At 32.6% G+C, this 14,666-nt stretch overlaps 4 protein-coding genes and 1 long non-coding RNA gene across 5 annotated transcripts; 3 read left to right on the forward strand and 2 right to left on the reverse strand.

Moving 5' to 3' along the window:
* Nucleotides 1–9: 9 nt before the first annotated feature.
* Nucleotides 10–2,486, reverse strand: LOC128385610 (mediator of RNA polymerase II transcription subunit 17-like). Its single transcript, XM_053344496.1, has 2 exons — nucleotides 2,337–2,486; nucleotides 10–2,203 (listed from the first exon to the last, which is right to left on the reverse strand). Exon 2 carries the CDS (start codon nucleotides 2,201–2,203, stop codon nucleotides 239–241), a length of 1,965 nt encoding a protein of 654 aa, XP_053200471.1. The 5' UTR covers nucleotides 2,337–2,486; the 3' UTR covers nucleotides 10–238.
* Nucleotides 2,487–2,531: 45 nt separating this feature from the next.
* LOC128385611 (lysine--tRNA ligase-like) lies at nucleotides 2,532–4,896 on the forward strand. Its single transcript, XM_053344497.1, has 2 exons — nucleotides 2,532–2,977; nucleotides 3,256–4,896. Exons 1-2 carry the CDS (start codon nucleotides 2,575–2,577, stop codon nucleotides 4,653–4,655), a joined length of 1,803 nt encoding a protein of 600 aa, XP_053200472.1. The 5' UTR covers nucleotides 2,532–2,574; the 3' UTR covers nucleotides 4,656–4,896.
* A 62-nt stretch (nucleotides 4,897–4,958) lies between these two features.
* Nucleotides 4,959–6,466, forward strand: LOC128385622 (GTPase HRas). The gene is made up of 2 exons (XM_053344507.1): nucleotides 4,959–5,394; nucleotides 5,638–6,466. The coding sequence occupies exons 1-2, from the start codon at nucleotides 5,098–5,100 to the stop codon at nucleotides 5,908–5,910; spliced, it is 570 nt and encodes a 189-aa protein (XP_053200482.1). The 5' UTR covers nucleotides 4,959–5,097; the 3' UTR covers nucleotides 5,911–6,466.
* A 762-nt stretch (nucleotides 6,467–7,228) lies between these two features.
* LOC128385604 (uncharacterized) lies at nucleotides 7,229–14,649 on the forward strand. Its single transcript, XM_053344490.1, is given in 5 exon segments — nucleotides 7,229–7,795; nucleotides 9,588–11,147; nucleotides 11,150–11,737; nucleotides 12,069–12,584; nucleotides 13,170–14,649. Coding segments are annotated over 4 exon segments (3,522 nt in total). The 5' UTR covers nucleotides 7,229–7,795; nucleotides 9,588–9,706; the 3' UTR covers nucleotides 14,147–14,649.
* LOC128385628 (uncharacterized) lies at nucleotides 8,279–9,705 on the reverse strand. The gene is made up of 3 exons (XR_008324812.1): nucleotides 9,574–9,705; nucleotides 9,167–9,381; nucleotides 8,279–9,068 (listed from the first exon to the last, which is right to left on the reverse strand). It is a non-coding gene; the product is annotated as an uncharacterized LOC128385628 (long non-coding RNA).
* Nucleotides 14,650–14,666: the final 17 nt, after the last annotated feature.

The following is a 14,666-nucleotide window of genomic DNA, read 5'->3' on the forward strand; positions in this document are numbered from 1 at the left end:
CAATTAACATTTTTCTTTTCTTGTTAAATTTTAATTTATGAACAGAAATTGTTGTTTTTTTTTCACAAGAAAAAATTTCAATTGATTAATTTGGTTTGAAAAATAAATAGTTAATTAATTATATATGATAGATGCTTGAAGAAACTTTTTAAATTGTTGATGAATGAAAGTTTCAGTGTTAATAATAAACCTTTTTTTTTGTGATTGTAATATTTTCCTTTCTTATTAATACAATTGTCTATGTCTTTGATGTAAATGACATGAGAATCTCAATTTTGTTGATTAAATTTTTCCCTTGCATTTTAGTTAAATCAATTGTCTTAAAATTTGATTGAATGTTTTGCCATTTACGATCACGAATAATTGAACTTGGATAAAAATCTTGATCCCTTGGAATTGAAGAGACGGAAACTTTAGGTTCTGAGGTTGGCCCTTGGCGAATTGAGATGATCCTTTCATCATTTGGTGAAGCAATTTGAATCGCTGAAGCGGTTCCACTTTGTTCAACTGGACCCAGGCCACAATTATTGGTAAACGAGAGGACTCGCCAGCCCATTAGTTTACACATTGATTGGATTGTGAACATTTGATGGTGGGAAATTATGGTGAGAAGGGTTTGCCGAAGTAGCGACATGTCATAGTAAAGGTTATACTTTTTACCCTCGCGACAAATGATGTACATCCTTTTCGAGGTTATATGAATTGTGGCCGGAGTTCGATGAAGTGCTTCGTACCCTCTGGAGATTAGGTTCAACTTGATACAACTTCGAGTTGGACTATTTAAACATAATCCGTGGACAACGATAATCGTTTCTTTAACTTCTTTGGTTAAATCGTCAATTGTTTTCAAGACTTGACCACGAAGAACATAATGTTGACTTTGAGAGAGAATTTGTTCCAACATGGTTTCGTTCTTACAAGATTCTGTTAAAATATGACGATCGTATGCTTCGGGTCCGGCGAAATATCTTACACGACTTAGACCCAAAGTCGCTGTTGTTGGATGAGGCATAGGATGATGAAGAGCATTATAATGCATGTCACGAAGAAGTTGATGGAGAGTATGTTCTAGAACGGGCTTGTGAGGGAATTTAACAGGTTCGGAAGATTTTTCGGTTCCCTCGGGGTTTTCCGATTTACCAAATTTTCTTTTCTTTTTGGGTGGTGTTTGATGAACTAGACCGATATTCAATTGGGTACCAGTGAAAAGAGTGGCGATAATTATGTTACCATAAATTAATGTTGGAATTGGAAATTGGACTTGTACCGCTTCTTGTGCGAGCTTAGCAAATAATTCCTTACAGAAAAGTATATTTTGAGCGTTTTCAAGTTTCTGTTGCCAACTAAGGTCCATTTTGATAAGAGCTTCTTGATTGATAGATGGTTTAATTGGATCATCATCTAGATCTTTTCTACCTTCTTGAATACAGACATGAATGTAGGCAACACCTTCAAGATCACTGGGAATTTTAACCTTTAGAGCACTTTGTTTGGCAACAGGTCCGGAAGGTGAAGTACCTGGAATGGAGGGCATTGGTGGGGATAAAGGTGTTGAACTGGGTGGATCTTCATTTTTGGTCACCTCAAAGTTTCCTAAATGAGGATACCATGAACCAGCTGAGCGATAACTAAGATCACCAATGATTGAATTTCCAGCTCGTCGTAGTCTCCAACTTTGTCTCATACACATAAGCTCCGTATGGAAATCGGATGTTTGACTTCTAGATGCATCGTTTTTACTTTGTTTAATTCGTTCAACTCCACTTGTAATTATGGTAGCTGCAGATGCAAATGCTTTCTTTTTAGCAACCAAACTGACAACCGGCTTATTTTCAAATAGATCTTGAGAAACTGGATCAAGAACAAGATATTTTTTCTCCTTTGCAATGTTAAGAACATCTTCCAATACATGAACTTCTGTCAAAGCTCCTCTAATTTTGTTCCTTGCCGCTTCCCATGGCCATTGTGGTGCAGTAACAGTAGCAGCAGGAGTTGACTCTTTACTTGAATCAAAAGAATTCCCCTCAGACTCACCATCATCACTTTCAATGGAAGAAAAATCAATCCGTTGAACCATCCGAGCCAAATTCTCAGACATAGTAAGAGGTGATTGATATTTCTCCTGACCATCATAAGTAACCTCTTGAACAGTATATTCATCAGATATCTCAATACTAACCGGTACACTATACTGAGAAGACATCTAAACCAAACAAAAAAAGAAAACGAAAGAGAAAGAGAAAGAGAAAAAAATCCAATCAAAAAATCAAAGAAAACTCAAAATTACAAAAGAGTAAAACTAAGTCATTCATACGAACCGTAACACGACAACTTACCTTAAATGAGACACACACTTAGATGAATATCACAAGACCAAAAACAAAAACCAAAACAAAATTCTAATCCAACAGATAATCAAACTTTAATTGCGAGAATTAATTAGAAACAATTAACTCAGTGAATTTGAAAAAAGAAAATTAAAAAAAAGTAAACATCTGATTCGACGTGAGTGGCTCCATCTAGAGAATAGAAGATGAGATGAGTGATATTCTTCCACGATGTTGAAATGCTGCAATGAGAATTATCTTTCCGGTGTTGAGATCATTTAATCGTTTGCTTCGTGTCAATAGTAGTTTATTAGTGTCCACCATGTCCGAGTCAAGTGAGAAGTTGAGTAAAAACGAGTTGAAACGTAGACTTAAAAATGAGAAGAAATTAAAAGAAAAAGCTGAAAAAGAGAAACAAACTCTGGAAAATTCATCTAAATTGGTCAATGTTGGAACTGGTGATGGTTCATCTTCTGGTCCTTCGGCTGGTGTAATTAATGAAGATGAAATGGATGAGAATCAATTTTATCTTCTACGAACCCAAATGATTGACAATCTTAAAGCCAAAGGAGAAAATCCATTTCCACATAAATACAATGTAACCATTTCTCTATCGGAATTCATTGAAAAATACTCATCACTTTCTGATGGTTAGTATGGTTAACTTATTTGCTTACATATTTCTCTTCACATTCAAAATCAATTTCTTGCTTCTTCCTGTTTTTCATGATTGATTGATTGATTTTTGATGTTAACATTGTTCTTACCTTGTCGATTCTAATCTGTCAATCAAATCAACAATAATCTATTGGTTGATATTTTGTGAAACCGCTTCAAGTACGAGATGTATACATGTACTTATGTGTCTATATTTGTTTTCTAATCTCTTTCCTCTTGATTGTTTGAAATTAATTTCTTTTCTACTTAGGTCAAGTCTTGGAGGATGTTAAAGTGAGCCTTGCAGGTCGTATTTTTGCTAAACGCGATTATGGGGAAAAGTTAACTTTCTATGATCTTAGAGGTGAAGGAGTAAAGATTCAAGTTATGGCCAATGTTCAATATTATCCTACACGTGAAGGTTTCGTTGAAATGAATGATAAATTAAAGAGAGGTGATATCATGGGTTGTACCGGTTATCCTGGTAAAACAAAGAAAGGAGAATTGTCAATTATACCTGTTGAGATGACACTTTTAACACCTTGTCTGAGAATGTTACCTGCCCTTCATTTTGGATTAAAGGATAGAGAGACTCGATATCGTATGAGATTTTTGGATTTAATGTTAAACGATTGGGTTAGACAAAAGTTTATTGTTCGTTGTAAGGTTATCCGTTATATTAGATCATTTTTGGATCAATTGGGATTCTTGGAGGTGGAAACACCAATTCTTAATATGCAACCCGGCGGGGCAACAGCTAAACCCTTTATTACTCATCATAATGAGTTAAATATGGATCTTTTTATGAGAATCGCACCCGAATTATATCTTAAAATGTTGGTTGTCGGTGGAATGGATCGTGTCTATGAGATTGGTCGACAATTTCGTAATGAAGGAATTGATCTTACTCATAATCCAGAATTTACCATGGCTGAATTTTACATGGCTTATGCTGATTATAATGATCAGATGAAAATTGTTGAGACCATGTTAAGTGGACTTGTTAAATCGGTACATGGTTCATATAAGGTTACCTATCATCCAGAAGGACCAGAAAGTGAATCAATTGAAATTGATTTTACTCCACCTTTCAAGAAAGTTAGCATGTTAACTGAATTGGAGAAATGTCTTGGAGTTAAATTACCTCCATTAGATGAATTGGAATCAGATGAGGCTAATAAATTTTTCTCTGATCAATGTGTTAAACATGAGGTTGATTGTGCACCACCTCGAACTACTTCACGATTAATTGATAAATTGGTTGGTCATTTTATCGAGATAAATTGTAATAATCCAACCTTTATAACTGATCATCCGGTTGTTATGAGTCCATTGGCTAAATATCATCGAGATAATCCTAATTTAACCGAAAGATTTGAATTGTTTGTCGGTCAACGAGAAGTTGTCAATGGTTATACCGAATTAAATGATCCAATTGTTCAAAGACAACGTTTTGAAGGTCAAGCAAAAGCAAAAGCCGCCGGTGATGATGAAGCTCAATTAGTTGATGAAACTTTTATCACTGCCCTCGAATATGGTTTACCCCCAACCGGTGGAGTTGGTATTGGTATTGATAGATTATCAATGTTCCTAACCGATTCCCATACAATTAAAGAGGTTCTCCTATTTCCAGCAATGAAACCCGATGAGACCAAAGCTAAGGACGATTAATAATCAAATCCAACAACAAAAAAAGAGACACAATAATTAACCAAAGTCAAAATAATAATAATAAAAATCTTTAAACTGAAAACAGAGAAGTGAAGAAAAAACAAACCCCCAACAAAACGAAATAATTTATGTTCAACTTAATTACTCTAAATGAAAAAGATTTTCAAATTGTAAACGAAGAAAAAAAAATCAATCCAATTGGCTCCAATCAAATCAACCACAATTAAAAATGTTTCCAATTGAGATGAACCAAAATTGACAAAAAAAAGAGAAAAATCAAACTGAGACTGCGCAGGAACATGCGCAGTCTTAGTTCGGTGGTCTAGACTCATCTAAATTTTTTCTCTTTTCTCTCTTTTTCTTTAATGTAGTTATTTGTTTATATCTCCGTTTTTGATTTTTTATTTAAACTACAATTTAAATTGTTGATCAATTTACCAACATGACAGAGTATAAGCTAGTGGTTGTCGGTGCCGGTGGTGTTGGTAAAAGTGCTCTCACTATACAATTAATTCAAAATCATTTTGTTGATGAATATGATCCAACCATCGAAGATTCCTATCGTAAGCAAGTGGTTATAGATGGTGAAACATGCCTTTTGGATATCTTGGACACTGCCGGACAAGAAGAGTACAGTGCCATGAGAGATCAATATATGCGCACTGGGGAGGGGTTTTTGCTTGTATTTGCCCTTAATAATGCGAAATCATTTGAAGACATTTCAATGTACAGAGAACAGGTAACAACAATAATCCATCTCTTTCTCTCTTTCACTCTAGTGAAGAGAAGAAAAAAAAATTGTATATACACATACTAATTAATTGATCTTTCTTTATTTTTTCTCTCTCTCTCTTTCTCTCTTTGTATCTCTCTTTTTATATTTTCTTTCTCTCTTTCTCTCTCTCCGTCTCTCTCCTGTTATGATGATCATCTATGACAACAACAAACTATAATAATGATTAATTGTTATTTATTATGTCAGATTAAAAGAGTAAAAGATGCAGACGATGTACCGATGGTATTAGTTGGTAACAAATGTGATTTACAGACTCGAGCTGTTGACATTTGGGGTGCTCAAGAGGTGGCCAAAAGCTATGGAATTCCATTCGTTGAAACTTCTGCCAAAACTCGCCAAGGTGTTGATGATGCATTCTATACACTTGTTCGTGAAATAAGGAAAGACCGAGATAGAAAAGGAAAAGATAAGAAAAAAGAAAAAAAAGGTTCTCGCAAAAAGAAGTGCTACATTCTATGATTATTTCAAAAAAAAACCTCTCTCACTCTCTCTCTCTCTCTCTCTCTCTCTCTCTTCTGTCTTTTCTACCCTTTTCTCTTTCTCTCTTTTTCATTTATCTCTCTATTTTATTTCTCTCTCTCTCTCTCTCTTTCTCTCTCTCTCTCTCTCTCTCTCTCTCTCTCTCTCTCTCTCTCTCTCTCTCTCTCACTCTTCCTTACTTTCTTTTATTTCTCTCTCTCTCTCTCTCTAATTTGACAAAACGAAACAATCATTTAGTGCATCAGATAAGTTTTTCTTTTTGAATAAACAATAAAGTCAATTGGAGATTTTTAAATTATTCATAGATGGAGCCAAAAAAAGTTCCATAAAAATTGAGAAAATGTTGATTGTATTTCCAATTAAATTGAACATTTCTCATGGATTCATGTTACTATTTAATTCCATTTGCTGTTATCCTTGATTCTGATTAACACAAACACACAACTGATAACCTTTGACAGTTAAAAGGATGGAAACAATTTGTTCATCTTTCATCCTAAAAACAAATGAAACAATTAAAAAGTTTACAATTGAATCATAAAAGATTAAGATAATTAACAACAACAACTTTTTATTAATAATCGAAATCAAGTTTACAAAACAAAAGACGAAAAAAATAACAACAACAATTAAAAAAAAACTTTTTCTTTTTAATAACAAACAATTGAAAGTCTTTTCTTTTATCTTGATCTTGAACTAATTGCGAAAAACAAAATACATCAACTAACTAATTAACTAGTAAATTCATCTAATTATAAACAATTAAAGGTTCGACCAATGTGTAAATTGTTGTTCACATACTAGAAAATGAATGAAACAATTAAGACTTTTTTTTTCTGAAGCAAAGAAACAACAACAACAACAACCGACAATCAGTTAATCATTTAAATAACCGTAAATTGTTACTATTTTTAACTTTTTATCCAAATATATTTGGGTATATGGTTTATACACTTAATCATGATGATTATTAAGATTGTAATTATAATGATTATTATTATTGTCGATGGTTAAATTGCTGGTTCCAAAGGAAATGAAATCTAATCACAGTTAAGGTCGTTTCAACCCTAAGGGAGAGACAATCAACCATTCAAATGTGGAATCACAATTTACAATAACAACAACAATATTAATCACGATGATAATTACAGGTAAATTAACTAAGAGGGTGGGTAACAATTAAGGTAGAGAGAGAGAGAGTTAGAGTGAGGGAGAGAGATAATAATATCCATGGTATTGAATTGAACAGAGAGAAAGAAATTAATTCTTGTTTCAATTTAGATAATAATCAAGATTTAGAAGAAAATAATTCTTTGAAAAAGTGATTAGTTAATTTTCATTTTCTCTTTTTAATTGTTTACTTATTGTTTCAATTTTTTTCTTTTCGAAAATTTAAAATTTTGTTAACCAATAGTTTTCCATTATATTATTCAAATTGTGGTGAAATTGGTAACAATTAACTTTCCAAATGATAATTGTTACAAGTTTTAAGAAAAAGTGAAAAGAAGAAGAAAAAAAATTACTTAATTGTTGATTAGAGTTAATCACAATCAGGCTAATTATTAAATTACCTGATAACATTAATAGTAACGTTTAACCTGATTAAACTTTTGTATTGTTTCATTTTTCACTAATTGTTGAGACTTGGGTGGTAAATCAAATTTGATTGTTTGTCCCAAACATTTAACCAAAACTTTTCAAACAATTAACAAAACTTTCTCATATGTGTATCATTGCTGATTAACGGCTACATATAAATTGTTTCTAATCAACTGATTGTCCAATTTACCAGGAGCATCATCATCATCATCATCATCATCATTTGGATTAATTAACTGTAACTCCAATTAGGAATGAATAAATTGTAAGTTAATTTTGATTGAAATTATCACAATGATAATAATTGTCTTTTTCCCCCTTTGTCCTCGGTCTAAATTTTGTTACCATCATTAACCAAACTGATTAGTTAATTTAGTTAACAGAAAGAAAAATATCAAACTAACAGTTTTAATTTGATTGTTGTTCATTTAAATTGTTGACCAATTTTTCTCGCTTCAAATCAATGTTAATCCAAATAATAATAATAATAATAATCTGGAAACAACAAGTAATCACCAATCAATTAATTCAATTATATTAATGTTACCAACTACCAATTGAGATGAAAATATTAATACAATCATTAAATCATTTTGATATCATCAACAATCAACCATCAGGTCAAGGCTATATGTTGATTCAATTCTAACAATTGTAATAATCAAAATAATTACTAAATTGTTATCACATTAATAGAAACTTATTAATGTGATTTGTTGAAAATGAGAAAGAAAAACTTTTCTCAACATATGATGATAATTATATCGAGAGAATTGTGAACAAAACAAAATCAAATGAAAGCAACAAAAAAAAAGAGAGATAAAGTTAAATAAGTTGAATGAATTAAATCACAATTTAAGAATAATGATTAAATTAATCATAATCAAGATAATATAAGTAATAATTTCTCGTCAAACATAATAACAAATCTGAAACAAAGCTCATCAGTAAACGGTTATAATAATAACCTTGACCAGAAATGTTAAATGTTTAATATCTTATTCTTGGAATTAAATTGTTGATTCTTATTCTGATCTTTCCTTTAATCACAATTAACTGGCACTACTGTTAACTGTTATCATTATATTTCTTTGTCCGGTGTGGTCAGAACAGGTTCGTAGAGAGAGAGAGAGGGATCGCAAAGAGGCCACTTCTGAATTTCTCTCTTTTTCTTTCATTTAATTTCTCATTTTAAATGATTCGACTTGATCATCATCATCATCATCATGTTAATAGTTTACCAGCAATTAACTTAAATCGTCAAGGCCAATTTCGACCATCGACCTATTTTTATTCTCAATTAAGTGTTGATCGTTGAAAAGCACTTTTTAGATTATCATCAAGTTGTATTGGTCATTTTGCTAACGAAAAGTCAACATTTAACTTTGATATTTAGTTAAACTTTTCCAACGATCCGAAACAATTTAAATTGATTGTCTTTAAAATCCATCATTTAATATCTATTGATTGTTGTTGTCCATTGTTTCCAATGTTTTCTTAATTGTTTGTTTTATCCTGTTTGTGCTATTCCTTTAATCCTGGAGAGAAAAGAAAAACAAATGAACAATTAGTTAATTATTAATATTGAGGAGAAGAAATAATTTTCTCCTCATTGGAGTTTGATTGTTTTTCTCACTGAAAAGTTAATTGTAGATTAGCAATTAGTATATGTATTGGTAAGTTTCGTGCTCCAATTTAATCAAATCCAGTTTCTTCTAGCAAATTGATCATTTTATGTTAATTGTTTCCATGATTTATATATATAAATGATGATGGCACAGTTAATTGTTGGTGTAATTTTTGTCTTTGCTTCATTTGAATAACGATTTTTACTTCAAATGAAAAGGTTTCCTGTTAATCAAGTTTGAAATTTTGATTACCATTATGATATTAACATTGGAATTAATGATTAATTTGGTTTAAATTGTTAATGATCAAATTTCGCTCCTCTCTCTCTCTCTCTCTCTCTTTCGATGATCTAAATTTAATTCTCTCTCTCGCTCTCCCATTTACCTGATCTCATGTTAATTTAACTTTACTTACGATTTATCATTTAGGTATCAACTGGAATTCCATATAATCTGATAATCTGATTGTGATCGTGCTTTTAATTACTGTTCAAAGTGTTAAAGTGATACTAATTAAATATTTGTGAAAAAATTTGTCCAACTTAATCATGAAAACGGCAATTTTGAGTAGTTATCATGGTTCATCCTCATCTTCATCCTCTTCATCAAATAGTAATAATAGTTTATTGATGAAATTTATGTTCCGTCCATCGTCATCTTCATCTTCATCATCGGTCTCTGATTCTACCTCACCTTCATCTTCATTGTCTCCATCTCCATCACCTTATGGACATTATCGTAAACCCTCAATCATTGGAAGTTGTGATGTTCTTGATGATGATTTAAGTAACAGTGTTGAGAATCAGTGGATAGTACAGATTAATAAACGTTTACCTAAACACATTCGAGTGACACTTAATGAAGAGGGTCGAGCTTTTTATCTTAACAATCGAACCAAACGAACCTCTTGGTTACCACCAGCGGCTTTTTGGGAGGAATGTTGTAGCTACGGAAATAGTGACCTTTGTCTTCCCTATGGTTGGGAAGTTGCCTTCGATTCGGAAGGTAAATCGTATTTCATTAATCATTTAAACTCAACGACAACTTATGAAGATCCGCGAAAAGTGATCAACACCGATACGCTGATTCCAGTACCAAGAGAGATCACTTTAACCCGTGATCCAGAGCTTGGATTTGGCTTTGTAGCGGGTTCAGAGAAGCCCGTGATTGTCCGGTTCGTCAAAGAAGATGGACCTTCAGAGGGTAAATTACTCGCTGGTGATCAGATTCTCAAAGTTAATGGTGTTGATATGGTTGATGCACCAAGAGAGGAAATAATCCGCCGGGTAAAGTGCTGTGAATCGACCGTTACCCTAACCGTTTGTCAACCCTCGACACTTAATTGTGGTTCCTCTCGTCGTTCAGCTCTTTTAACTGAATCAGCTAAAAAAGCTCGTCTTGCTTTGGGTTATACTCTTCGAGTCCGTTTCTCTGAACGATTAGCACTCGATGGAAATCCTTTCTTTTCCTCTCCGTGTGATTCCCCGTCGTCCATAATTCACAATGTCCTTAAAGTTTATCTCGAAAACAATCAAACCAAAACATTCAAGTATAACACCTCAACCACTGTAGCTCAAGTATTGGAATCGTTGCTTAACAAATTGGCCATTCGTCAGCCGGAACATTATACTTTATGTACGGAACACATTCGTTCCCATGGTATATCTAAATTAACAATTCTCAGTCCAGAAGATACTTTATACAAAATCGCCTCTCGTCCGGGAATTCATAACCTACGATGTGTCTTGAGAATGTCATTTGTAAGTCAAGATTTAACCAGCCTTTTGAATCGCGACTCAGGAAGCTTTGATTATCTTTACGCTCAAAGTTGTAACGATTTTGTTCAGGAAAGATATTCAACTCAACTTAATTACGATACAACATTGACCCTCGCAGCATTGGCTTTACTTCAACATTCACTGACCACCGGATCAATTGGTCGTCAAGGTAAAATTGACCTGAAAAAGATTGACAAATCATATGGATTGAGCACTTTGTACCTCTTTCCACCCTTGAATCAATGAAACGCAAAGAGATGTACAAACTATTGTCCCATTTTATCAAGCAAACCCAAAGTGACCTGGGCAAGGGTTACACTCCGTTACAATGTAAGTCCGCTTTCTTGGAGATAATCAGTGGCCTCCCTGGTTTTGGAGCCAAAAATTTCCCACTCAATTCAAAAGATTCCTCATGTGGAGCAGTTATCCTAATCAGTCCAAAATTCGGAATCGCCCAACTAAATCGAGGTGTCCTAAGACAATCAGCACCGATAACTCTGGCATCTTTTGATGAAGTAAACAGGATTAGAGTAACAAGAGATGAGGAATTAGGATTTAGAGTTGATGTTTCCCTGCGAGAATCAAATTCACTTTCACCAACCGAATCAAATATAATCTCAAATGAATCGAATGCTGGATCACCAAGTGGACATCAATTATCTTTCATTTTTGATGAAATGGACGTTGAAGAGTTTGTTATGTGCTTAAGAGGTTACCATAGATTAGCACAAATGGATAATCCAGATTACAAAGAGATTAAAGTTATATGGGAAGTTGGAAATTCTTGGTGGAGCGATTCAGGTAAATTCACAAAGTCTTTTCTCTATTCACTTAACAATTAACAATAGAAGCGTAAAATTCATTCAACAACAACTTAGAATAGAAAAAGAAAAAAAAATTAACCGTTAAAAGAAAAGAGAAAAAACCAATTGAATTAATTAAAAATTGACAAAGAAAAAAATGTAAACAAAGAAAAAGAAATCAACTCATTTTCTTAACTCTTTCTTTCTCTTTCTTTTAAATGTAAACATTGTTTTCATTTTCTTTTCTCAGACCAATCGGTTCGGTTTGATTTCTTTTCTATTTTTGATCTTTTTTTTTCGTTTTAATTGATTTTCGTCCATTTTTCTAGCTCCGTATTATCATGAGGACCATGTTGTTGAAGTTTCTTTCTGGAATTATCCTCCCGATCAGAATGGAGGTGAGACAATGTTGGTCAATTTCTCGAATGGGCCACCGCCTTATGATCCTGATCTTTTCTCAAGTAAAACAATTAAACGGAATAAATTTCGAATCTCATCTAAAACCGATGGATTAACTGTGATTAGTGGTGCTGATTATCGTCGTGGTTCATCTGAATCTGGTTGTTCATCTTCGTCTTCAACAATTACCTCAGACGATAAACGCGGTTCCCTTTCCGGAATATCAACAACAAGTAGCGACGATGCTTCATCCTCTTCCGGTTATCGTTCTCGTAACAGTAGTATTTCAATTAAGAAAGATTTTGATGATTATGAGGATGACGATGAAGATCCAGAGGAATCATTATCATTAGAATCAACTAATTGCTTCAACAAATTAAAAGCCGCTGATTCATTTGAGCTACTCCATCAAATTGGCCATGGAAATGGTCACAATAATAAACAAGGTAATTATTGAAATTATAATAATATTTGTCTTTTAATCAATATAACAAAAGTTAATCAATCAATCCAAATATAATGATCGTTAATCATTAATTGTACATGGTTAAATTATACTTTCCATCGTCAAACAATTAAACTGCTACTTGTAAATGAATTACAAGTGATTAGCGTGTTTATCATTAGTATCAACAATCAGCTAATCAAGTTAAACGATCATTATTAAGTTTATAACAATCAAACAGTGTTAAAATTTTGATCCTCTAACTATTATTAATCTTGATCACATAAATTGTTTTGTAGTTTATTAATAACATATATATTGGTAATTGTAATTTAGCTTGAAGCAAAATTTACAATAATAATCAATTAATTGCTAATGACCTTCTAATCACATTATAATAATGAAACAGTTTAATTCACTAATTTAACTTTCACTTTATCCTTTTTTGTTTGTTTGTTTATAATACTTGATAAACATGTTGATTAGTTAATGATGATTGATGTTAATTGATTTGTTCACGTTGATTATTATTATTTGTTAATTGTTTTTCCAAATCTTTTTCTTTCTTTTAATTTAAATATTGTAGGTGGTAATGATGAGACGATTAATGTACCAAGTGAATCAAATTTATTATCATCACCTTCACAAATGAACACCAACAATTTAGTTAATGAGAGCACTGAAAGTGATCGGGATACTTTTAATTTAGATGGTAAATCAACATCATTTAAAAGCAAAGCAAATCTAAAAGTATCAATACCCACACCGGGAATGAGAAGCCGATCAGGTTCAAGTTTCGGCCTGAGTACTCCGGATGTTATTCCCAATCTAATGGAGCCAAATAACGGACTAATGGTAACTTTAAGAAAGTTACGATCTCATGAGAATCGAGATGAATTTGAATTACCTTCAGCTGATACAACGATCTACCTGGGATCAGATATGATTGATTTAACCGCTTTTCCACCTCCACCATTAACTCCGGAAACAGCGATAATCATTGAGCGAACCAAACATCCGTTATTACTTGAAGATCCACCAACACCTTTTCGTGAACCCTTTTCTCAGGTTAATAGTAGTAAAAGTAACCCGTTCTTCAGTTCATTTGGACAATTAAAGGTCAATCCAATTGCTGAGAATACCTGTTCAGGTGAAGGTTCAATAAGTTCACCGATAAATGATGATGAGATGAATGATGATACAAATTCAAGTTCATCTGATCAGGAAAAAGTTTATTACTCTTCGGATAATGATGGTTCCATTTCAACAGAGGGAAGGGAACATGAAGCTTCATCATCATCATCATGTTCATCATCAAGTAATCCAATTTGTCGAGACAGTGGCTGTCAAACAGATGATAATGGTTACATGTCACGAGATGAATACAATTCGGACGATGAGGAACAGTCAGAATCAGAATTTCCCTTCCATAGTAAACCAAGGTTATCCCTTGAAGAATATGAGAAAGAGACACTGGAAAAGATTGAACAAGTTTCCAAAAATACCAAGAAATTGTATCTCCTTGAAATGGACGAAGCTTCTGAATGTTATTGGCAAAGTTAATGGAAAAAGAGAAAGATATTAATCAACAATCAAATCAAAAGAAAGAAAGAAAAACAAGAAACAAGGAAGATAATTATTACTATCGAGAAAAAAAAACTGTTCCTCTTACACCAACACACCAATACAACTGAATTATTGATTGATTAATATTGGAGGATAACAATCAACCATTTGATTAATTGATCGTTACAATGATTTCTGATGAAAATAATCACAATAATCTAAATATAAATTGTTAACTGTATCTCCTTTTGTTTTTCAATTCATTTTCTAACTTTAATTTATTTCATGATCAATGTAAAACCAATGTTAATGTTAATTGTTACAATGTAAGCATAATGATCATCAAACAATCAAGAAAAATATTGTTTAATCAAAGTAATATCAACAACAAATAGAGAGATAAACTTTTATGATCAACGTAATTGTAGCTTAACGTTTGTTGTTAATTGTAATTTACAAAAAGCCGATTAAAGGTAAAATTGATTGGTTTTATTGTTTAATTTAATCCTCTCATGAG

This window comes from Panonychus citri, unplaced genomic scaffold (genome assembly GCF_014898815.1).
Source record: "Panonychus citri isolate SS breed McGregor unplaced genomic scaffold, ASM1489881v1 Contig00049, whole genome shotgun sequence".
In the NCBI taxonomy this organism is placed as follows: Eukaryota; Metazoa; Arthropoda; class Arachnida; order Trombidiformes; family Tetranychidae; genus Panonychus; species Panonychus citri.